Source organism: Pantherophis guttatus, chromosome 3 (assembly GCF_059756535.1).
Source record: "Pantherophis guttatus breed Tessera chromosome 3, ASM5975653v1, whole genome shotgun sequence".
Taxonomy (NCBI): Eukaryota; Metazoa; Chordata; class Lepidosauria; order Squamata; family Colubridae; genus Pantherophis; species Pantherophis guttatus.
The window spans coordinates 123436563-123462903 of NC_142065.1; the positions used below are offsets into that span (position 1 = coordinate 123436563).

Genomic DNA, 26341 nt, shown 5'->3' on the forward strand with positions numbered 1-26341 from the left:
TTTCCTCAGTGGTTTTTCTTTTAATGTTCAAGATGCAGACCTTTTTTAGTTTGATCAGAAGTGCTTTTCCTAGAGGAAAGAGAAATGAGATGGACCATGGAAATTTAGTTAAAATTCAGGAGATAGTGATAGGTTTTCCATCTTGATGGGACTAGATTTCTTTTGCTTTGATTCTGGATTCTCATGAGTAAACATAGTAATAAACTTACCTAGTTCCTTGACTCCAACAGATTTTGAATGTAACTGTTATGTTTTGGAGGAATCAGGAAAAAAGATAATAAACTAAAAACAATAAAAGCTTTTTTTTAAAAAATGGCATTTTTGCAACTGATTTTTACTTCAGTTTATCTTACTTTCTCACACTTTTCAAATTTCTTTTAACTTTTATCAACAGGAAAAGTAATAAAGATCCATGTTTATTTTTTTATACCTCAATTATACTCCAGTTTGGAGCATTATTCTACAAAGTTCAGGAATGAAGTCTACCTCCTTATATTTTCATTACTTGTTAAAATCATTGCAAAATAAATGTAAAGGATGTCCAATTTACACGTTGTACTCAACGTAACACATCTTGCCTGCTGTGGTTTAGCATGCTATGTGAATCCAGCTACTGTGGTTTTAAACCATGGTGAAAACCCACCCACAGTGGTACACAAAATAAACCACTTTCAAACTGACCATGGCTTACTGCAATTATGGACTCAGCCACTGTTGTTTTATAATAACGTGTAAGCTTGCAATCTGCACAAGGACTGAATGGTCTGTGATTATTATGCTGTTCTGAGTCAAGCAGTTTGATCCATTAGTAAATAGAACATGAGTTCACAGAAGAATGCAGTTCAAAGGTAGGATTATGAGGTGGTGGTGGTGGTGCTGGTAAAAAGGACATGTTCAGACACAAGGAGAACAAAGTGATTTGGAATCTTGATTCTTTTATTATAGAGGTCCATCTAAATCCATAAAATTAGCAATAATCTGAATCCTATATACCGACAAAGGGAATGTGATATGGTGTGCAGGTTTTCTAAGATAAAAACAAGTTGAAGTCCAGCTATTTCAAGCTGTCTACAGACCTACCTGACAAGCTGATATTTAGCTAAAAGGTTTTAACGCTTTTTTGACATCTTTTTGACTAACAGTCAAGACCCAGATGATTCTGCATACAAATTAAGGAACAACCCTTGAAGCTAATTTGAAGCTAAATCCCTTGAACTCATCAGACTTATTTACAGATAAAAAAGTACTACACCAATCCATGTACGTTAAACAACCATACTAATCCGATTAAATGTAGTTGCTTTTAAATGTAATTGATTTTATCCAATAACATACTTACTACAGACTAAATTCGCCACTGCTGACTTCTGAGTCTATGGAGTAAACTGCTATTGAAATCAGACTTACCTTTATTTAACACCTTTGAAATGAGCCCAGGTTTCTTTCATTAATTATATCGGAATACGAGCCGATTGCCACTTTCTTTTACGGTATCTTGATTGCTTGAGAGTACGGGGAGAGGGCGTGGCTTTCACCTCGTCGATGATTGGCCTGCGAATTAGAGTCGTGAACTGGCCGTGCTGCATGTCGGGAACACATTTTGTAGCTTAGAGACCACGGAAAATAAACAAGAGAGCTTAGGCCTGTTTGCGGCGTTTATTATGATGACTGGAAATGTGTGCGGTGCCCGAAATCCCACTGTTGCCGGCTGCGATAAAGGCGATTATGATGAACAAATCCGACGTATTCAGGCACATCTCCGGCACAGGTGAGGTCACTGCGCGGTTTTGTTTTTTTTAAGTCTATCCTAGAGGAAAACGTGGTTAACTTCCGATCAAACCGTTTCTTCCTCTTTCCCGGGACTCAGTTGGTATAGTCGAGAATTGCCCGGTATGTGCTCTGAAGGCGGGGCTTCCTTTCCATACCGCTGAGCAACGGAGCCGGTAGAACGCCTCTCTGCGGGAGTTGGAACGTGGAACTGGGTGCCGGGGGAATTTCCAGCTGCTAAAAAAACATAATATGCTTTCTAGGGAAGAATAAATACCGCGTTTGGCCAAGATTTTGTTGTTCTTTTTTTTAAAAAAAAAAATAAAATAAAACGGCATAGTTTGCCCGAGTTTCCAGCAAGACGATTCTATTTTGAAAGTTGTTCAAATTTAAACGGGGCCAGGGTAGAGAGAATTAAACAGTTAAATCGAAATACCCTGATATTTGAAATACTTCCACGCACCAATTCTGTCCAATATATATAATTATTATAAAGGTGCGGTTAAATTCATGTAGATTGGGCCCGTCTGTCCATAATTGAGAGAAATCTTGCTTGCTGGTTTTATATTTTTGTTGAATTGAACCACATTTCTGAGCTTTTGATTCAGATATTACAGTAGGATTATAAGAAAAAGACCTTCACACCCTATGACTGTTCAAGGGAGTCTGACCAGCTGTCCGTTGATTGAAGTAATTTATACTTTTAAACTTAAATTATTGGCTTCTTGAAAGATTATTAAAATAATCCTACATCTAGGTTAAAATATGCTGCATTATTCTTATGGCACTACTGAAATTTATTAAGGTCTTTTGATCCTCAATGGATGTTTTAATACTATATTAACATTAGAAAATACTACCTAACAAGTTCTGGGGTGATTGTAGCATGCCTTTGCCCCCCTTCTAAAATAATTGTACAGATGAGTTTCAACATGTTCTAAAAGCTGAAGGTCTCTTAATTTTTTTAAATTTACCAGAACAATATTTTTGTTGTTCATATCTGAAATGTTATCAAATACAGGTATTGATTTTCCATTGTATAGGAATGCATTGTTCTATACAATAACTGCTAGCCTTTTAAACTTTGAATTATATTTAAAATATAAATATTTTAAAACAGAAAAATATGCCAATACTGCCTTTCCATACTTTATTATATTTACTCTAATTTGAATTCACTGTGTACAGTATACAGAGTATGAATTGGGTTTGCAAATCCCTGCTATAAGAATGCACTATTGTACAGTATGTAATTTTTTAAATTCAAGGTATTTTGAGCCACATTTGGTGTTGCAGATTTGGTGGAACCAATACATGTACTTTATATATCATGCTTAGTCATGATATTTAAAGAATCTGGTTATGAATAATTGGGCCACACATAACACTACATTACAATGGATAAATTCACACTTTACATTAAGAAAAAGATGTTTTTCTGAGAGCCACCTTTGACCATTGAGCGAAATACAGAATACTGAATAAGAATTGGAAGGGACTTTGTATGTCTTCTAGTCCAACCCCCTGCTCAAGCAGGACATCCTGTACCATTCAGGATAGATGGCTCTCCATTCTTAAAAACCTCCAGTGATGGAGCACCCACAACTTCTGAAGGCAAGCCACTGATTAATTGTTCTCACTGACAGGAAATTTCTCCTTAATTCTAGATTGCATCTCTCTTTGTTAAGCTTTCATTCCATTTCTTCTTGTCTTGCTCTCCGGTACTTTGGAGAATATAGGTTGACCCACCTCTCTTTGTGACAGCCCCTTAAATATTGGAAGACTGTTACGTCACACCTAGTCCTTCTCTTCATTAGACCAGACATTTCCAGTTCCTGCAAACATTCATTGTACGGTTAGACTGTAAGTTTCTTAATCATCTTTGTTGCTCATCTCTGTACTCTTTCTAGAGTCGCAACCACTTTTTGTATCATGGTGACCAAAACTGGACAAATATTTCAAGTGTGGTCTTATCAGTGCAATATAAAGCGATACTAACACTTCATGTGATTTTGATACAGCCTAGGACTGCATTGACTTTTTTGGCAGCTGCAACACACTGTTGCCTCTCATTAAGGTGGTTCTCCCCTAGGACTCCTAGATCCCTCTTACAGTTATTGCTATAGAGCCAGGTACTTGCTATTCTATACCTGTGCATTTGGTTTTTCTTGCCTACATGTAAAGCCTTATTTTTCTCACCATTGAATTTCATTTTGTTGGGTAGGGCCCAGTGTTCAAGTCTGTCAAGTTCCTTCTGAATCTTGAGCCTATCTTCTAAAATCTTGGCTATTCCTCCCAGTTTAGTGTTGTCTGCAAATTTGATGAGTTCCCCTTCTATCCCCTCTAAATCATTTATGAAGATGTTGAAGAGAACTGGGCCTAAGATAGAACCTTGTGGTACCCCACTTCCCTCCATGTACATGTAATTCTACTGAGGACTACATGTTGAGGGCAATTAGTCAACCTGTTACGAATCCTTCTGGTGGTGATGCTGTCTATTCATATTTTTCTATCTTACTAAGAAGTAGGCTTTGGTTTACTTTGTCAATATTTGGGACTATACTCCAAATATTAATAAGTGGGTCCAAGACAAAAATAAATATGACTCTTTCACAGTCATATTTAATTAACCTTAAACATAAATAAACCTGGCTATTCAAAATGTATGCATTTGATTGTTTTCCAGTCTAATACTAAACATTACATTTGGATGTTATGTTTTCGAAGTTCCTAGAAGTTGCACTGGGTGAAAACTCTTAATATGGAAACTAAAATTCTCGGCAGAATGGAGGAGAGAGATATATAAAATGACTGGTAAATATTGGTCTAAACAATTTTGGCTGTTGACGGTTTGTTTTCCAAGAGAGCTTAGGCAAAATTTTTGAAATAGAGATGTTCAGTATTGATCTGAATACCTACTGAAGAAAGAAGTGAACCACTATGGGACAAATCCTCCTGATACAGGTGACTTTTGTGAACACTGACAAAAGACAAGGGAGCTTCTGCTAGTCAGATAAAGAGACAGATATCCAAGAGGAGAATTCAAACTAGGTGTAACAGTACTTTTATTTGCTCTTTACTGTTGCTTGCACCTGAAAGAAGGTAGACTTTACTGGGAGCAATTTTAGAGAACATACTGACTTGCTTGATGACTCAACTCTTTCTTCAGTTGGTCCTGGAAGTTATCTAGATAGCATTTCAGGTATTGACTGGGAAGCTTGAATCTTCTTGGAAACTATATTTAGAATCGCTTGTTTGTTTGCTTTGTCTCCAAGTGGTTGACAGGGGTCTAATCATTTTTTACAGTTCTAGGGCATTCAACTATGATGATTCCGTTTAATAGCTACATAAATTGTTTTGTTGATTTTAAAAAGGAAGTATCTTGGACTACTTTCTGCTAATTCTTTAATTATTGTTTTGTGTTAAATTGTAAATTAATGTGTATTACATTGCATAGTTTTGGTTTTGACTTTTTATCTTGGGATTGCTCTTACTATTTTATCAGACTGTTGAGTGCCCATGTTTAGTTGCTTTTTAATTAAAGGAAAAATCCAGGAAAGAATAACTATCCTCCACTATAGGAAAACTACTTAATCCTGGATTCTTATGTGTTTAAATTGAGAATTTATTACGTAAATGGTGTTGATACATCTGTATAGTCCAATTTCATGAGAACAGTTGCTGGTTAGTTCAGATATAAAGATTAATTGATAAATTAGATTTTAAGGAATGATAAGGTTAGAAGTTGTAGCTTTCCTAATGTGAATAAATGCTAGTATCTAACAATAATATTTTAATAAAGCAGGGTCCTGAGACATCAAATAAAACATTTTGGGATCTCTTTGGATCAGGTTACATTCAGGCTTCACTAACTACCAGAGGATAATAGGATTTAAGCAGCTGTGAAGAAAGTACAGATCAGGGTGTCAAACTGGCAACCCACAGGCCAGATGTGTCATGTGCAGGACATGCCCACCCCAGCTCCACAAAGGGGAAAATGTCACAAAACATCTCATGATGGCAAGGTGATGCCACGAGTTTGACACCTGTGGTACAGATAGTCCTTGACTTATTGCAATTGAGCCCAGAATTACAGTTATAAGTCATGGCAGTCATTAAGCAGGTCACCACATGATCATGCCTGATTTCATGATTCAGCAGTCATTAAGCAATGCTGCAATCCTTAAGTGAACACTGCCATTTTTAAATGAATCCATTTCAGCCAATGACTGGTTTTTTTTGCTGGAAACCAGAATTAAATACCAGTTTTTGCCCCCCCCCCAAATGGAAATCACGGTAATGTGATTATAAAATGGTGAAAACACCCTTAAACACCCCTAAATGTGGGCCAGTTGCCAAATGCCCAAAATGTGATCACATGGCTGTAAGGGAGGTGGTTGTCTGAACTTTAAAGCCAGGTTGTAAGTAGTTTTGAGGGGGTACATTATAATTTAAAAGGAGGTTTGTAAGGAGCTCTGAGGAGGTCATAAGTCAAGAACTATCTGCAATTACAGCCATGAAAATAAAAAGGCAATCTAGGCTGAACCGAATAGATTATGAGGACCTAGGAAATAGGCACATTAGCAGTTTGGAGGCAGAACATTCTCCATCTGTGATTTGAATTTCATCTAGTATATACATTAACCAGCTGTATGGTATGAAGGTTATAACTCATGTAGATAACATTTTGTTTATAGCTAACATGAAAATTTAGCTACATATGTCAGATTACCACATGTTTCACAATTCATGGCAGTGTAATACTTGGTAAGGTAAGGCAGTAAAATGTAGGTCAAGGTTAGGCATATTTGCTGTCTAAATGTACTGTAATATCACCAGTCTTTGTGTTACCTTGTTTTATAGTCCCAATCAAGGATGAACAAAAAAGGGCTGATTAAAGATAGGACAAATATGTAGAATGGCAGAAATCTGCCTTTTTAAAAACAATCAACTGTAGGGAAACTGTAGGGAAAGTGGCCCAAAGAAAATATCGCTAAAGCAAATTGACAAGCTATATCTAATTTGAAACAAAATACCTAGAAAACAGGAAAAACCATTGTAAGAAGTTTCCTATGTCCAGTGATACTCACAACAATGCCTGAATGTAACCTGATCCAAAGAGATCCCAAAATGTAGGTCTTCAATGTCAACATGGTCCATGGACACTTGCTAAAAGAATGAAGAAGTTAACTGGCAAGATCAGGTGTACTTGTAAATTCTCTGTTTGATCTGAGACCTTTGTCAAGATCTGTGAGTTGTGGTTTCGGAGACATTAGGTGAGCATGCTTATTCCAACATATTTCCTTGATCCATCAGAGTATATAGGAGTTCTAGCTTTCAGTTATAAACCTTTGTATAATGTTTGAGAGTTACTGGGTGGGCTTTCCATCAAGGACCTCAATGGTTATGAATCAATGTAATAAGACATCCCTATGAGGAAGGTTTGCTTCAGCCAGCTCTTCAGGGAGAAGCCGTGTTCAGGTTTGATAGTGTATTGAGTGCTTCAGTTCCTACTGTGACTTGAACAGCAGCCCCTTCTCTTTTAGTATAACTCGTTTGTTTATATTTTAGCCACCTTTAATTTCACATGAGCTTTCTTTAATTCAGCTGCCTTTAATTTGGTCTGTGTTACATCTGATTCTGGCATGTTGGTTCCAACTCTACCACTCTTTTAGCAAACAAGTTTTTGAGCAGCAAATGCTTCTGCTCTAATTAGGTATTTAACAACAAGTGTAGTGTTACTTAAGCTTGATGACTTTAGCCAGAGTTTTTCTCATTTGCTTGAACCTGTGGCTTTTTCTAGTTCTAGTGTTTCCCTGGGATTAGAAGTCAGTATCCTCTGTCTTTGGGTTAATCGCTGGAGTGCTTTTGAGAGCCTTGGTTTTCTGAACTCATTCATTACCTGTGGGAGTCATTGTCTGGGGTTTCTGTACACTCTATCCATTAAGGGGCATCTAGATTGCCATTCAGTCTGGCTGCAATGCTTCTTAATAGCAGTAAGAGTTTTGAAAGGGCTATGATAGTTTGGCTGCTGTATCAAGTTCTAGTCCTCTATATGCTTTAGTGACTTATCAAAGGATTTTTTTTACTGTGCTGATACTAGCTTAAAGCCATACACTGCAATTTTATAGAGTAGAAATACTATTGATTTCTGTCTGAAAATGTCAAGGATCTTTTAGAAGGAATCATTTTGACAACTTTACATTAAATTTATGTTGCCTCTTTTTCAATAAGAGTGGGCAGGCCCTGCTCCTAATGCTGGATTCCAGTTCCATCAACTATAGCCAATATGGACAATGACCAAAGAAGATGGGAATCATGGCACAACAACATCTGCAAGGGCCTAATTTTTTTAACCTTACATGTAGTCCTTGAGTTATGACCATTTGATTAACAATCCGGAATTATGATGGCCTGGGAAAGGGTGCCTTACAGCCCATAAGGCACTCTGGCTATTGCAAAACATTGCGCTACCTCTCTTGCAGTCATGTCACTGCAATCTGGGTGGTCAACAACCTGTTCATACTTATGACCAGTTACCAAGAACCTCAGAATCATGTGATTGCCATTTGCAAGCTGTTCCTGGCTCCTGAGAGGACTCTTGCTCTGGAGGCTGGCTGAAAGGTCTGCCTCCTGAGGGGAGTTGAATGCTTTTGGCAGGGTGCAGAAACAACAACTGAAATCATGAAGATTTTGGCTTGCTTCCTGCACCCTGCTGAATGAGTTTTTTGGATGGAGGAAGCTGAACTCCTTTGGCAGGCAGCTCTTTCAACCAGCCCCCAGAGACAAGAGGGAGCTGAAATATAATTGGAGAGCAGAGAGTCAGTATAGTAAAGTGAGAGGTGTGGGTCTGGTAGAGTACGACCTGGTACAGGCCATGCATTAATATCTCTTCACTCAGGGGCTGAACATCCTGCTTGGATTTTGGTATGGAGGATTTTCAGCTCGGGAACGCAGCCTCCTAGGATTCCTAATTTGATTGCCTGATGATAACAACCCGGTGTGCCAGTATTACAATCATTTTAGTGATGCCTTACGTGGGCAGTCATGTGACATCTGCTTAACAACCACTTAGCTCAATGACTGAGATTCAGTTCCCAGTTGTAGTTGTAAGTCAATAATTATCTGTTCTTTTACAAACATGCTGTATAAAGATAATTTACAAAAATAGTAAAACACTATTGTTATCAATAATTTGATAACAAAGATAACAAGATTTGCGCTCCTTGACTATCTTAATAGTTAAAATAGAAATTATTATGTGTGCTTGAGGCCCAGTAATGCCATCACAGTGGCCATAGAGGCTTGAGATCCATTGCTAGGGTATTACTACTTAATTCACTGCAATTGTTCTCTCGCACACATATGTTATTTCTGACATGAAGAACAACAATATTTACTTGTTATATTTATATTCTCTTTTTCCTTCAGGAGCTTAGGGCAGTATTGAGGGCACAAAATGAAAAATGAATTTCAGGTTATAGGTGGATTGTTTAGCAATCGGAGCCCACCATTTAATTATTAAATAATCACTAAGTTAAACTGCGACGATCTTTTATTAATAACCTTTGTAAGTTCTCTGGGGGACTTTTTTTGATTAAGAGTTAAGTAAAACCATTCTTTAAATAATAACTGCATGAACAATGTTTTGAAATTATTATCCCCATGACTGGATGGATGACTTGGGACCAATCACTTTCTTTCAACTCAACTCACCTCCTTTGATTGTTGTGAAAAAAGTAGGAACTAGGAGTGTTAGGTATGTTTTCTGCTTTGAGTTATGCATATATAATAAAAAGGTGGGATAAAAATTAATAATTTGAATAATTAATTAGTAAGGCATATAGAAAATAGTCAACAGAAGAGTTGACATTTAAATTGCTTTATTCAGATGGAATGCAGGAAATGTATATCAAACCTGAACTTCACAAAGTCATGATTGGGAAGATAAAGAAGGTAAATCACTCAAATACTTTAATTTTCCTTACATTGAGTGGTATGATACTGTGATGTTTGAGGCTAAAAAAATGATAACATTTATAACTTTACATTGTTATGTTGAGTGTGGTTGATCCACCAACTGCAAATCTGGTAGTGGTTGCGTCTATCATGAATTGTTTTATTTTACCAAGAAGTCAGGTGTGGTCTACTTTATCAAATGCCTTATTGAAATCTAAATATATTATATCCACAGTATTTCCTTGATCCACTAATTTATTTGCTTTATTAAAGTGTGCTAACTTCAATTAATCACCTCCAAATAAATATTCCCTTGTAGAATAGATATTCCTTTGTAATTCTAAATTTTATAAGTCTGTATATCCCATACATCAACTTGACAGCAAGTTGTTTTATTTCGACTGGACTGGAGGTTTGGGTGACAAAACTTTATTTGGTCAGAAGTGTATATCAGAACTGTATATCTGAAGTGACATACAGTATTTTTTCTAAGTTTAGTTTTGGGAAAATATTGTTTAAAATTTCATTGTCACTGCCCAAAAATGATAAATGCAGAGCTCTTATCTTTTATTAGTTATTCTCTTGAGAGTAGTATCTTGTGAATGTGGGCAGAGGTATTCTGCCTCATTTACTGAGAAGATCAATTGATTATGCACTATCAAAACTTTAATAATATTGTAAACAATTAATGTAAGATATAAGTTGTCTCTATCTAGAATATACCAGGCATACTAGAGTATACCAACAAAATTCCAGGCTTATTTACAGCATGATAGTTTATTTGAGAGTCCCTTGGGAGTTGGGCCGCATAGAAATTCGATAAATTAAATTAAATTAAATTAAATTTTGTTGCACTGTCTTTCTTTCCTTTTACATGCTGTATATAACCATATTTTTCTCTGTATTCTTTTTCTTTAAAAAATTTGCCTAAAAATGAGGGGGTGTCTTATACACGGGGGACTGAGAGGAGATTCGTGGTTGAGAAACTGCCAATACTTTAGCTCTGCAAACTAGCCTCACCAGCTAAACTTCCAATTGCCGAGACAAGCTAACAGGTTTCCTCCAATCGTGAGCCTTATGTACTGGCATCAGCTGATGCTGTGGAGAGCATGTAGCCAGTGCCCAGATCCAATGCCTAGAGCAGTAATGTTGGAAGTTCTGAGCCCATAAAAATGTCAGAAAACAAGAGAATAAATATTGGTACTGGTAAGCAAATGTCTTACTCTGCAAAATAAATGTCTTCTATTTAATGTTTAAAAGATTGATTTCTGAATTTTGGGCAAGAAAAGTGGGGGTATCCTATATATGGGGGTGTCTTATAGATGGAAAAATAAGGTAGATTGTTTCTTTTGCCTTTGTAAGAGATGGATGAACATGGAGGAATTTTGAGGACTTGTGAGAAATTTACTCCTAATAAAAAGGTTTAGCCTTAGCCAAAAAGATTTTGTTACAGACAGTCCTTGGTTAATGACCGCTTCTTTAGCAACAGTTCAAACTTGTAATGGCATGCAAACCTATGATCGTTTAAACTTGCGACAAGTGGTACTTATGATTAGTCCTTGAAGTTCTAGCCACCATAGCAACTTTGTGCTCACTTGATTACGATCTAGGTGCTGGGCAACCAGCCTGGATTTCCAGCCTGGATGTCTAACTATTGCAGTATTCTATGGTCATGTGATCACAATTTGCAACCTTCCCTGCCACCTTCCTAAAGGAAGTTCTAGTCACATGAGGTTTTCATTTAATGACCTGTACAGACATCACTTAATGATTGGGGAGTGCTGGAACTGCTATCACAAATCAACACGTTCATGTAATGTTGGACTTTACAACTGCATCACTTAGCAAAGGAAATTCCAATCCCAGTTAGTGTGATTAAGCAAGGACAAAATAAAATAACAGGGTTAGAGGGATCTTGGAGATCTTCTAGTCTAACCCCCTGCTCAGGCAGCCATTTCAGACAAATGGTTGTCCAATCTCTTCTTTAAAACTTCCAGTTTGGAGCATTCATAACGTCTGGAGGCAAGTTGTTCCACTGATTAATTGTTCTGTCAGGAAATTTCTCCTTAGTTCTAGATTGCTTCTCTCCTTGATTAGTTTCCATCCATTGCTTCTTGTCCTGCCTTCAGGTACTTTGGAAAATAGGTTGAAACCCACCCACCCCTTCCTTATGGCAGCCCTTTAGATATTGGAACACTGCTATTATATCGCCTTTAATTCTTCTTTTCATTAAACTAGACATACCCAATTCCAGCAACTGTTCTCATATGTTTTAGCCTCCAGTCCCCTAATCGTCTTTGTTGCTCTTCTCTGCACTCTTTCTAGAATCTCAACAATTTTTTTTTATATTGTGGTGATCAAAACTGGATGCAGTATTACATGTGTGGTCTCAGAAAGGCATTATGAAGTGGTATTAACACTTTATGTGATCTTGATTTCATTTTGTTAGATAGGCCCCAATGTTCAAGTCTATCAAGAGCCTTTTGTATCCTAAGCCAATCTTCTGGAGTGTTGGGTACTCCTGCCAACTTGGTGTCAGCTGCAAATTTGATGAGTTCCCCATCCCCATCCCCTCATCTAAATCATTGATAAAGGTATTGAAGAGTACTAGGCCTATCCTGGGGTATCCCACTGCACTCTTCCTTCCATGTAGATACAGTTCCATTAAGGACTACACATTGAGTGCAGTTGGTCAGCCAGTTACAAATCCATCTGGTGGTGATGCTGTCTAACCCACATTTTTTTATGTTATCAAGTAGTAGGTTGTGGTCTACTTTATCAAATCCCTTACTGAATTCCAAGTAAATTATATCCAGAGCATTTCTCTGGTCCACTAATTTTGTCACTTTGTCAAAAAATACAATAAGATTTGTCTGGCATCATCTCCTTTTGACAAACCCATGTTGGCTTTTGTTTATGACTTTGTTTGGCTCTAGGTATTTGCAGATTCGTTGCTTGATTATCTTTTCCAGAATCATCCCAGGTATTGATGTCAGGCTGATAGGTCTGTAGTTTCCTGGTTCCGTTTTTCCTTTTTTGAAGTTAGGAACTACATCAACCCTTTTCCAGTCTTCTGGTAGTTCCCCGGTGCTCTAGGATCTTTGAAAGATATGGTTCAGTATCTGTATTGTAATGGAAAGGTAGCTGAAATAGCACAGAATGCTCACTATGCTTACATGGATATAAAAGGGCATTTAAGATGCAGTGGAAATGCACATTGTACTGTACAGCTGCTATAGACAAATCTCATAGTAAGATTGCTATGGAAATACCACTATTATATGCATGCACAGAGGTAGTTTTTTGAGGTATTTTCCACTTGGCTAGAAATGTGCAAATGAGCAAATAAAGATTTAGCCAATGCAACTACACACTTTCAAATGCCCTGTGTGATATTGAGCAAATAAGTGTGTTTATTTTGGGTCTTTTACACATTACGTAATATGTTCCTGCATGTCTGATCAAGACTGAAGATTTAATAATGTTTTGAAGACTTTTAAACCATGTCCTGACTGAATAGAGACATGGACCCAAACTTTACCACTCAACTGGCCAAGAAGCATACTGGATTACTTTCTCTCCCTCTCTCCCCCCTCCCCCCACATGCACATAGACACATTTCTCTTTCCTTGCACCAACAATTATGTATCTTTCCTTACTTCTCTTTCTCTCTCTTTAAGCTCTTCTAGCTTTCTAGAAGTTTCCTTTGCTTTACTCTACAATCATGAATCATTTCATTACAAATTGAAATCAGATTCTGAGCAGAGAGTTTCTGGGGTTCATTCTGGTTGAGATTTTGCTCTAGAATTTGACTCAACTGATGCAGAGAAATCTATTCTATTCCCTACCTGTTTTTTTTTAAAGAGAAACACAACAGATACTTTTGGGGGAAGGAATGACTTTTATATGCGCTGACAATACTATTATATGAGAAATACATCTGTAGCAGAATAACTTGCTTCAAGAAAGCATCTGCTTTAGAGAAGAATCTTTCACTCTGCAAAGTAGTCCTACATCAATAATTATCTATTTTTATCTAAAACAAATTACATTTATTTAAAAGACAAAAAAGTTGAGGTATATTTTATAAGAAGCGGATATATCAGTTCTGTATGCATTACTCCTATTCTTGGTAATAGATACTGTATTATACTTATCCTCTCTCTTATATTTGAAATCTATATCTCCATTGAAACTTCCAATTATAACCAAATACAACTAATGTTGCCTGTATCATCAGCACAAATAGAAATAAAAAACAAAAATTTATATGATAATAAATTTAATTAGACTAAGTAGGGATACTATATATGTGTTGCAAAAACTGAAATGAGCATTGAATGGCAGCAAATATTAATAATTTTCTATATTACTTTTTTGCCATCTATTGTTCATCACATTTTTGCCCAAATATAGTAGCTTAATTTAGAGTGCTATAAGACTTCTTTTGTCACAAAAAATTCAAAATAACTTGCAAAATAGGCTTCAGTATATTTTGAAGCTTATAAAAAATTAAGTGATGAATCAAATAAACAATATCTAGTTTTAGATATTGCTGTCTTCTTATGGACATAATTAAAATAATGTCCATAAGTAGACATCAATATCTAAAACTATCAAAATAAATTGTTTAAAGCAAATTAGTACAAAATGTTCTGATTTTGAAGTTTGTGCCAAGATTGTATATAAAACTATAATTAAATGTTTTTGTTTTTTTTTTTAAAAAAAGCATAATTTACTAATAGCTTCAAAGAATTGGTCTTCAGAAATGTTTTCTGCCTGCATGTTATCACTATTTACCTCTTTGTTTATTGAAGCCATGGTTCAGGAAATTTCATTTCATTTTCATTTTATTTGATTTATATACCGCCCTACTCCTGAAGGACTCAAGGCGGTGAACAGGCACAAGATAAAACACATAGAATACAAAAATTTAAGAGCAGAAGTAAAATTGAATTAAATCAATTTAGCCCAAGACAAATTTAAAACCCCAGGTTAAGAGCAAATTAAAATTTACATTAAAATTTACATTAAAAAGAGAATGGGAGAGGTTAGGCCAGACCAGCCTGGTGAAATAAAAAGGTCTTGAGAGCAGAGAAACAGGAAAGAAAAAGAACAAAATAATGAGGTTTCTCTGCAATGTTTGCAGTGATACACATAATTTTTATTTTCTTATTTGGGAAACAACCTGGTAACTTTACTTTTGTTATTGCAGACAGTTGTTCTTCCAGACATACCCTTAATAATATGTTAAAATATTTTCTGGTTACTAGGGCAAATGTAGGGCATGTATAGCATTAATATATGAGAAGACAGTTGTGTATAACATATGGCCCAGAGGACTTGTTAATGTGTGTATTTAATTTAACAACTTTCAGTAGTGCATGATCCCAGTGCTATGTAATTGGATATTATAAATATTTCTTACATTTTGCGATTTCTGAAAGATTATTCTAGAGTAAATGTTCATCTGTAATCACTCATTATCTGTCATGACATTGTGACCTCTAATAACACTGTAATCTTGTCTAAATAAGAATTGTAATATATCAATATTTGGGATATATAAATTTATATATCACACAACTCCCAAAACTCTGGAAGCCTTACAATGCTATATAGTTTCTCTTTGCATACTGTAAAATTATTTATGGTATATAGAAGATTCAGTAACTTCATTCTATGTTTGTTTTAGTGAATCAAAGAGGGTGGAATTGGAAAGAAAAATGCTTGAATACAGCACACCTGATACTTCCATGTAAGCTTTTTAAATCAATATGTAGTTGTATTAGTTTTACTATGTATTATTATGTAATGTATAGTATGGAAATATTGATGTTTAAAATTTATTGAACAGTATGATTCATTACATCTGATTGGCATATATAATTATATTTTTATGGATGCATATATATTGAAAATTGGAATGGGGAACATAACTGGAGAGAAGGCACCTAGGGAAAGCAAAACCTAAATCTAGGTCACTACTGATAGAAATAGACCAGATGATGTAGAAAAATAGTAATATTTTTTTGTCAGCCACTATGTTTGAAATTAATTGTATGGAAAAATGAAGAATATGCAATTCAACAATTCAGAAGAAAGCATGTCTCATGTTATCAATTGGACCTCTAAATCTGGGTGCAATTCAAGGTGCTGGTTGTAACCTTTAAAGCCCCATATGGCTTGGGACTGGCTTACCTGAAGGACTGTTTTTTTCCAAGAGTTTCTGATCCAGATTGGGCATGCTGCAGATCCTGTCAGCCAAAGTGTTGACTGGTAGAAGCCCCTGCCTTATGGAATATTATCCCCTCAAAGATTAGAATGGCGCCAACCATATTGGCATTGTGCAAAGATTTAAAAACTTGGCTATGTACCTGGGTTATGTACCCAGGGCTCGGAAGATGTTAAGGGTCCTGTTTTTTGCTTTACTATTAGTTGATTAATCATCATAACTGCTGTTTATTTATTTTGTTGATGTTTTTATTGTTTTTATTATTTTAAATTGTTTTAATTACTTCAGAATTTTAGAATTGTAAGCCTCCCAGAGTCATTTGGTTGAGTTGGGCGGCTACAGAAATTGAATGAATGAATGAATACAATAAGCAGAAATAGTATAGCAAATATATTGTGCTGACCACTTGCCTAGAATACTAATAGCCTACTTTCCTGATATTTCTAGAGTCTTTCTTTAAAATAAAGACTACAGTATTGTTAAAACTTTTTAGAAGGTAGGCAGAATCTTAATTTGGGAATCAGATACTTACAGGATTCCAATGGCTATAATTCTGGATAGAAATTTAACTTTCCTTGCCCAAACATAACTTAAACCACTGACATTGGATGTTTCCCTTGATTCCCCATTCTTTTTTAAAGTTATACCTTTCTTCTGGCATGCATATATTTTAATGACTATTTAATAAGTATTTTCTTTGCTGTGATGAACTGCAACCTGCCCTAAGGAAGCATAGCATATGATATGCCCATCTCCAGATATAGAACCAAAAGCTGCAGAATACTGAATGGTTCAGAGCGAGTCTATGCAAATTTTTTGAAAGAGGCTCCTTGAAATGTGTGGAGAAAAGATATAAAACATCTCTTTTTGAATTGGTAAAGCTACCATGTCTTTTTCACAGGCTCACATGTCACTATGCAGAATCACAGAAGCAGTTTCTGAAGCAGCTTTGTGAGCTTGGGAAAAAATGCAGGAATTTAATAGTTTAAAAATGTTTTGCATTGCTCTTAAGCAATCCAAAACACCTTGTGTGAAAGATGTAATAACTACTCTTTTTGATAATAGTAGATGGATGCTAACCAGTATGTTCTGTAGAAATTTTGGGTTGAAAGGATCAAAGGAAGAAAGTGTATTTAATTTTTATCATCTCCAAATACTATTTTAGGAGTCTGGCTAATGCATGTATAATTTGACTACTACAGAGATTATTCATTTAGACCTACCCCTGTTTGCAATGGTGTTTTTGTTCCTTGAACAAGCAAACAAAAGGGAGGGACAAGTGAAATGATCTTGGGCAGCATATACACTCAGATTATAACTGGATTATACTTTGTTGGAGAAATTTTAAATTATTGTCTTGAATGTGCTATTGAAGAAGTAAATTTGTACATTTAAAGTAAAAAGGAATAACACCCCAACATTGATTAGGATTCGTTTTTATAGTTCTGTCTACCATTAACTTTAAATATTCTTTGATAATGCTGTGTATATTTAAAAATGTTTCTCTTTACAAAAATAAGCTGGTACAGTTTATGGTTGATTTTTTGTTTCTCTGTAGAACTAAATTGAAATACACAAATCTAAAAAAATATTTAAATGAAATATGTGAACGGCAGAAGAAATCTCTGCTCCGAAACCAAGATTTATTAAAAGAATTTGATTGCATTGAAGCTCACATTAGGAAGTTTGCTTCAAGATCAGAGTCCCTTCAAAAGCTAAAGGTATGTTGTGTTCTATCTGTAATAAATAACTAACTTTGAAGGAGCCTAACTTGCCTATTCAGGAAATCTTACGTGACATAAATTGATAGGTAAGGATAGCAGTAGGCTGCTATTTTCATCTTTTTAAAGCTTTGGAAATGAGATAGGGCTGGAGATCTTAAGGGTCCTGAATATCTATTGCAACATTATTTATGTACCTGAACTTTAATTGTTAAATATGCAATTTGATTGTGATATCAGTGAAACAGGATCTAAAAGAATATACTGAAAATACTTCTTGACATTTCATTTTATTTCAAATTCTTGTGATTCTGTGCTACTCCATGTGCAGCATGTGATTTTTAATAGCTATTAAATCATTCTCAAATGCTCATTATGTTTTAGAAGGTCTTATATTGAAGTTACTGCATCATCACCTTTGATGCCTTTTGCCAAATATACACATTTTAATTCATAATTCTTATGCACTTTGAATCTAAGAAAAGTCTATTATGTACATACTACCTAAAACAAAGAATTTTGTTTCAAAAGGAAGAAGCAATTAACAAAGTTCTAAAACTTTTTGTGTAATTTTAGATAATTCTTATGTAAAAGAGTGTAATTACATATAGATTGGCTATGGCTACTTCTTTAGAAGATATGAAGAACTAATGAAAAACTTGAATTAACTAGTATAATTGATTTTAAATAAAATGGAAGCATTTACATTACTTTAGCTTTGGAACCATTTTATATACTGTATTTATCTGAATGTAAGCTTAGTTATTTTCCAAATAAATTAACTTTAAAATTGGAGAGTTATCTTAAATTTGTGAGAATATGGTAATGGAGGCATGTGAATTTTGTTTCTGGTTAATCATCTCATATTAATAACATCTTACATTTTAGGGTAAATGTAGTATTCAATATGATTAAAATTAATGTATGTAGAATATTTAAATAAGAATGTTATTCAGAATGCTTTTAAACATGTTAATTTTTTATACTGTATACTACATATTACTACATCAAAACAATCCAATCATATAAAATACTTAATTTAAAGGAAGAAGTAAAACATATGCTTAATTGGTTTCCACTGAAATCAGTGACACATCTGTTTAACTTTGGCTACATCACAACCTGAATGCTTAATGATTATTTATAATCTCTCCATATACTAGGCAGAGTATGAAAAAGAAATTAAAAATAGGCTGTTAGTTGAGAAAAAAGATATGTTAAAACACGAAATGAGAGATGCTACTGAACATCAGGTATGTAAAAATTCTTAAGGCATGTAAGACAATTTTTCTTATTTAATTTTTTCTTTCTTTTTAGTTTGTATTCCTTATTTTTCCTTGTTTTTTATTTCCAATTATTTTAATGGGAAAATTCAGGCATGTTTATATTTCTTTTTGAATCAGTGGAATAGAAGGTACTGATTGATTGTAGACACTATCTTAATTGAGAAGGTTTTTGCATTTTTTTAAAAAAAATGGTTGTAAAGCTTGTGTTGCTGTTCTCACATGCCATTTAAACAATATGATTTTAGGTAAGAAGCAAAAGCATTGTGAAATTAATAAACAGGAATTGAAACCCTCACTTCTTAGTACTATTCATCTAGCATTCTTAAGTTCTAGACTCAAAATAGTGTGGCAAAGTCTTGTAAATTTTAATTGAAATATGTTGAATTTATAATTTCATACATTTTGACCTTTATTTTCCCTCTAAAAAGCAAAGATTGCATACCTAAACCACGGACAAAGCCGACAAGTAATACTCAGATATATTCTGCTATATATCTGTGGTAATGCAGCCTTCTAATCCCCCCTCCTATCTCCATATAAATGATATAGTTCAAGACCAGAACTGTTTTTCTTCCCTAAAAGCAGGAAAGCTCTTTTAGATGAAATGACTAAAAACATCTTGTAATAACTTGGAGCATGCTGGCAAGAGTAGTCACTTGTGACTATATGTGAAACCCCCTCAGCTAGTCGATATTGTAATAAGCCAAAATGGGTAGCATCACTCCATTATTCAGAAAAGCCAACAGCATGCTTGTCCCTTAGGCTACAACATTCATTAAGGAAAGCTTACTGGGCTGAAAGCTGGAAACAGATGATAACAGGATATGATTTTCATATTTAATGCATTCCTTGGAAGAGTATGTGTGCTGCAGATTGATAGAAGAATCAACTGCTACTTTACTGAAAGACTTTCTAGTTTGCCCTATAGCTACCGATGGAATCATTCAGCCAAGAAATTAACTTTTCCTCCTTTTACCTGCTTTATGTATCAGCTAAGCAGGCTGTCTTGCTGCCAGTAAATGTTATTATGCATTTAACTGTTTGGTATTTAAGACTCTTATCAGGAAAGAAACAGAGGCAACACTATTTCATGTGTGTGTATGTGTGTGTGAGGGGGAGATGTGTTTAATAGTGGCAGGAAGGTTTTCTTCGTTGCATTAGCAGTTGTTAATCTGAGGTTAAAGATTTCTTTTTTCCTGGTTGTAGATTAAAAAGGTGTTGAAACCTTGAATTTAGACAATTCTTCCTTATATACAGAGCAAAGAGCTTCACCAACCTTGACCTAGATAAGTAGACTTGTATAATATAAACATTCATTTTGTTCATATATTTATGAAACAATATGGATAGAATTCCAAAATACTAATTTTCCCTGTGTCAATTTTTATATAATGACACCTAAAATATTTATCTGAATGGTTTTTATTTTAAATATTTTACATTAGATATCGAAAAGCAATAGAGTACTTTACGATTATTATAGTATTATACTGCAAATTGTTTGTGATCTTTCACTGTTCATTTTAAATTTATTAATCCTCTATAGGAGGATGATAGCTTTTACAAATGCTGGCTAGGATTCAAACGACAGCATATAGAAACAAAAACACTTCTGTAAGCATAGGTAGATAGAATTTGATCATTCTTCCTCTGCAGCTTGAGCTCTAGACACTAGGCAGAGCTGTTTACATATTAGGACTATGCAAGATCATTTAGTAAATTCAGCATAGCCCTATCATATGTGTTGAAGTGACTTTTCATTTTTAAATGCAATCAGAACTCAAAGTTAATAGAATGCAAGATCATGCAGAAAACTACACATGTATATCAAAACTAAACAAATCAACCAAGCTAGTGCTGATTTGTTTTCATTTTAAATCCACCTGAAGCTCAACATAAGCAAGACACTAAAGTTGAAGTTAACAAGATTATCCAAGGATCAGAAAGGTCTATTGGCTGTATACAGGTAGCTCTCAACTTAAACTAGTCACTTAGTGACCGTTGAAGTTACGATAGGAACCCCCCCCCCCCCAGGTACTTACAATACAGTTCCAAAGTTCTGCTGGCTCCTCCCCCCTTCCCCCATTGTTATGTGACCACAGGCACTTGGCAACCATAGGCATTTCAGGCACTTGGCAACCAGCCTGTTTTTACAGCCATTTACAGCATCCTGTGATCATGTGACTGCAATTTCTGACATTTTTTCTGACAACAGCGATTAGTTCCACTTTTCGGCCAAAAAAAAAAAAAAAAAAAGCCCCACAGTGAACAATGGGTTTGCTAAACAATTGTGGTATTTGCTTAACAACTGTGGCAAAAAGAAATTGGTTGGTCATGACTGATTGACATGACTTACGACTTTAACAGGCAGGCTCCATTAAAGTCATATGTCAAAAATTACCTGTATGGATTTCCAGAACACTTGTCTAATACATTTGGTTGATTGGATATGATCAAGCAGTGCCAACATTAGATAGAGTTCCAATGTACGATGGCCTCCTGGGGGATGAGGTGCTGGAGTAATATTCGTATAGCCATATGAAAGCTGACAATGGTCATGGTGCCAAAGGGGTAATTTTTATGTTGGTTTCCATCCTGCCAAGACCATCCTATTCATTTGCTGTTTGGAGGCAACGCAGCTATCAATGGATGATAACTACTATATAGACATTGTTTCCATTGTTTGTGATCTTGAAGCTATATAATTTAGCCACCCTGATAGCAACTTCTCAGTGCAATGCATCATAGTTATATCCTCCTCATGTAAGTAACTGAAGTTCTTCATTCTTGTGTGTAACTACTGCACCAGTTCAAAGTGAAAAGAGGTAAAAGGCATGAACTCATCTTCAAGTAAGCTATGTGTCTGGAATGCAGTGCATGCTTATTGGGGTCCTTTTGCTAACACTAATTCCAACGTCTTCCATGCAGACTTGCTCGCTGAAGATATAACAATTTTGCAGTGGAAGAAAGTATCCATAAGAGATGCCGGAATTGAGCAATGCTACTTTTCCTGGTTATGTAAAGTCAATTACCTGTGCAATAGCATGCCTTTAAAGTATTGTGTTTGCATACCAGTATTGCTTCACTCACTAAAGCAGTATTTTGTTCTGCTTAAGGTACCCTACTACTAGTCAGCTGGAGAGTTTGCATACTGCAGCAATGTTAAGGACACTTGAGTGATGGTTCTACCTCTCTTGATCAATAAGCCCTTGTCTTCTTGCTCTGTCCCTCTCAGTTGTCCCTCTGCCTTTCTAGATCATGAGGCTGGGAAGAGGATTAAGCCAAAAATGTGAAGTTTGATTTAAAATGAAAGCAGTCTAATAATGTATGTGCATGTATACATGTGCAACCCAGCAAGTATTGTTGTGCTATCGACCTGGTACACATATCTCATTGGAAGAATTAATTTTCTCTAATTAAAGCAAACTTTTTTTTCATATTGAAGGAGAGGGGAAAAGGTGTTTTAACTTTAAAGGGTGAGTCCTGGATTCCTATACCAGAGAAGATTTCAGACTAAGGATCTCTAACACTTAATTCTATCATTTGTTGAACTGAAAACCCAGGGAGGGAAAGGGCAGTCTTTTTTGTTTCTCTAACTAGTGAAGCCTTATGCTGCCTTAAAACTAAGCAAAGTTACCATTGCAAAAATATTGCTATGGGGAGGTTCTTAAAGCATTCTGTGAATCTCAGCAGATTAGTCAGTGTGAATTGGTTAGTTACTATATTCTGGTCCTCCCTCTGTAGTATTAAAGCCAAATCCCAAACTGGCCTTCTAACATTATTTCCCCACCCCAGCATGTTGGCATTCCTTATCACTTCTAATTTAACTAGCCACTGCTGTTATTCGGGCGTGAGAAAGAAAGATAACTAAACCCCAGAATAACAGAACAATCACAGAACTTGCAAATTGAAATAATAATTTTCAAAATAACCAGGTTTTGTTGTAAGTATGAGTCAAAACTACTGAACTTGAAACTTTTTTTGCTTGGAATAATGTGTACATCTCTAGTGTAAATTTCTTCCAGGTAGTGCTTTGTCAGACAATAAATGTGTGCTGACCTACTGCTAGCTATGTTGCTAACCCCTTCAGAGCACATATGAAACTTAACCTGACAATACATGTTGCATTGCTGTATACTGCTTGTGTTCAGTGGCGTGGACAGCCCTTACTTCATCGCCCTTGCCATCTTTTTTTTAAAAAATGTTTTATTGTACTTTTTTTGTGAGCCACCCAGAGTCTTTGAGAATCTGATGGCATAGAAGTTTAATGCATTATTATTAATCATTTTTTAAAAGGTGTATTTTTTAAATAAATCCTATCTACTATAATAATAATAATAATAATAATAATAATAATAATAATAATAAAAATAGAAAATATTTTCTTGATTTCCAACTGTTTTTCAGATGATTCCAGAAGCAAGGCAGTCAGGAATAAATGCTAGGACAGCCATGTCAAGAGGACTATATCATACAGCAACTATCTTTATGGGCCGCCAAATGTCAGCTGTCTCAAGCGTTGAAGATTTCAGTGCACTGCAGAAGTCTAAACTCACAAAGGGCTTTTCAATTTCTGACCCACATTCCTATAGACAACCATCACAGAGCTGCTATATGACAGACAGCTGTGTAGTTCAAACTAATAGTGATCTACAGTACTCAAATAAGTCTGACAAAATAGATGGGAAGACATCTCTGCTGAAAGGTGAAGAAATGCCAGTCACATCCAGTGTATCGTATGAGAATGAAAGAACTACTTTAACAGGGGAAAGTATAGCAAATAATGACAGCAATAATTTTGTGGAAAACAATGTCCACCCTGAACCTAAATCTCTGCTACACAGAAAATTAAGTTCTGAGAACAGATCCACCAGTTTGAAAAGTTACAGTTCCTGCAAATCATTGATCGGTGAACATTCTTTACAATATGAACAAGGAATTAAAGAGCCAATCTCGTTGAGCGGTGATCCCGGCATACTTGTTTCTGCCAATGAGTGCTCAGAAGGAAAATCCCCAGGTATAAAAATGATATACCTTCAGAGCTTATAAAGAAAAGGAAGAAAGCTATCTTTCAGCTGTATTTTTGATGATCTTGTCCCATAACTGTAGGATCTACTTTTTGAAAAGCAAACGATAATAGGAATGCAGTTAGGAACTACTGTACTGTTTACATTATGTTTGGTTTATTTGTGACCTTGCTTTATTTGGAATTGTTTTCTGAGAACTCAGCCACAGAGGTGTTTCTTTTGTTTTCTTTATTATTTAAAGGAGTATATAAAGGTGTAACAGAGCATAATCAAAGACCTTTCCAAATACAGTATTATTCAGGTGAAATACATAGTTACTTGGCCTTTCTAAATATCTAATGGTTCCATACCTCTGATATTAGATGTGTATTTTGTTTGGCACATACAGTAAATCAGTCTTGTTTATGACAAGATTTAAAGTTAGGTTTTTGTTAAATTTTTTAAAAGTAAGCATTTCTTGTCTCATGAAATCTTAGTGAAACAGCTATAGTTCTGCTGATTGAAGAATTGCAATTTCATTTTTAGGTTCTTTCTAGGAGAATTCAGAATGGATATAATTTAAAATGGAGGGTAGAAATTAATCTTATTAAGCTGCAAGAAAATATTCTGTTTCTTTTACAATGTTATTCTCTTGATATTCTTTCCAAGTATTGTGGGAATTTCTACATAGAATTTTAAAAGGTGGTATTGTTTTCTAAAATATTCCTCCATATGATATTGTGAGATAGTTTGTCCTAAATTTATAATGGTGGGTGGTTTTCTTTGGGCAGATTAGTCTTGTTTTATTTTATTTTATTTTTTTGGAAACACATTAAAAATAGTCTTTTTGCCTTATAATAATAATCTAGTCAGGTTCAGAACATTATTATAATTGTTTATAAATAAATATTTAGATTTAATCATTAAAAAAACATTTTTGTTACAGTTTTGGGGAGCACCATGAACTTGGACAAAAATATACTGCAGGAGGAAGATAAAAGTTTAAGTGGCAGCACTGATCTTACTGTTTCAGTGAGTGAAGAGGAAGAGGAATCAAATTATTTGAAACTACAACAAAATCTAAACAGTACAGATTGCAAACTTGACAACATAATATGTAATAATGAAGAATATTCTCAAATCTTTTTTTCAACTGAACACTCATCTTCTGGCCCCGACCTAAGGTAAAACTAAACCAGTAATGTTCACTTGTATTTGTTTTGTTTATTTTTATATCTGCTCATTTTACAATTTTAAGTAGCGCACAGTAATAATAAAAGAGGTGTCTAAAAATATACCTCACAATTAAAAATTAAAAGATAAGTTAAACATAATAATATTAGTATAAGACCAACATCTAGATGATCCAACATTTAGGTATTAGTTGGTAAATACTTATTTAAAGAAATAAATGTTAAAGAAAATGTTGATGTTCGACTAGGTGTACCTCTGGGAGTATATTTCATAATGTAGGGGCAATCACTGAGAAGGTCCGTCTTCTGGCTGCTGTTTTCCTCACTTTGCACCAGAGCCAGTATTGTTGATATGTCCTCTCTAGATGATTGCACAGGATAGATATCTATGCCTTATAAGAGATGATATATGCCCTATAGTATCCATTCCTTTCAACTGGTATGGATTTTTTTCTTCCTATTGATCAGTGTAATGGAAGTATGCCTGCCTATTTAATTCAAGGTGTCACCCAATGTAGCAAATCTCAGTCTCTTATGTTAACACTTTCACTTTTTAGCAGATATGGAACTATCATGAACAATTAATCAGTTTTTCCTTTCCACTATATAGAAAGCCATTAAAAGTAGCAAAGAGATACCAAAATTAAAATTATACTGTTTTCCTAAATTTAGCTTAACACAACTACTCAGATAGTTATCCAGTTTGGGGTGGGTTAAGATAGTGCTTTTCCATCTATAAAGATTCTGAATCTTTATGTGGGTAATAGTCACATTTTTCTCTTGTTTGTTTTATTGGGTTTTTTTAAATACCTGTCCTGTACCCTAACTCCCCTGCATACAGTAATAATAGTTTCTCTGTCTTTCTTCTAAATACTTCTTTACAAATTTTCTAGAACCAATACATTGTTATTTCATAACATCACATTAAATCTGAGCAGTTAAATATATTTAGAGTTGATATGAAACCTAGTCTGGGACTACTGTATATTTTTATCCTTTATAATTACTTGCTAGTTATATTTTTTTCTTCTTTTCTGACCCTTTTAAATTGTGTTTGCAAGATAATGTGTTGACAAGCAACTTCTGATTTGTTATGAGGGAGTTGAAAATATTAATAGTATACACTACAGGATGTCATCTTCCTTAAATCGTAGTTAAATCTCATTCGTCATAA

The 26341-nt window shown here is 34.9% G+C and overlaps 1 protein-coding gene and 1 long non-coding RNA gene across 5 annotated transcripts in view; one reads left to right on the forward strand and one right to left on the reverse strand.

The window, feature by feature from the left end:
• LOC148114813 (uncharacterized) overlaps positions 1–1573 on the reverse strand; it is a 129089-nt gene extending 127516 nt beyond the window's left edge. For both annotated transcript variants that reach the window (XR_015733217.1, XR_015733218.1), the window contains exon 1: positions 1408–1573. This is a non-coding gene — a long non-coding RNA (uncharacterized LOC148114813). The remainder of the gene's footprint in view (positions 1–1407) is intronic.
• Positions 1414–26341, forward strand: part of KIZ (kizuna centrosomal protein) — a 63518-nt gene continuing 38590 nt past the window's right edge. Inside the window, exons 1-6 of one of the 3 annotated variants that reach the window (XM_034411764.3) lie at positions 1414–1768; positions 15422–15484; positions 17520–17682; positions 18846–18935; positions 23376–23985; positions 24921–25158. In XM_034411764.3, coding sequence (XP_034267655.1) covers positions 1662–1768; positions 15422–15484; positions 17520–17682; positions 18846–18935; positions 23376–23985; positions 24921–25158 — 1271 coding nt within the window. In that variant the 5' untranslated portion in view covers positions 1414–1661. Of the gene's footprint in view, positions 1769–15421; positions 15485–17519; positions 17683–18845; positions 18936–21840; positions 21987–23375; positions 23986–24920; positions 25159–26341 lie in introns of those variants that run through there. The other 2 variants (XM_034411765.3, XM_034411767.3) reach the window with 2 other exon arrangements.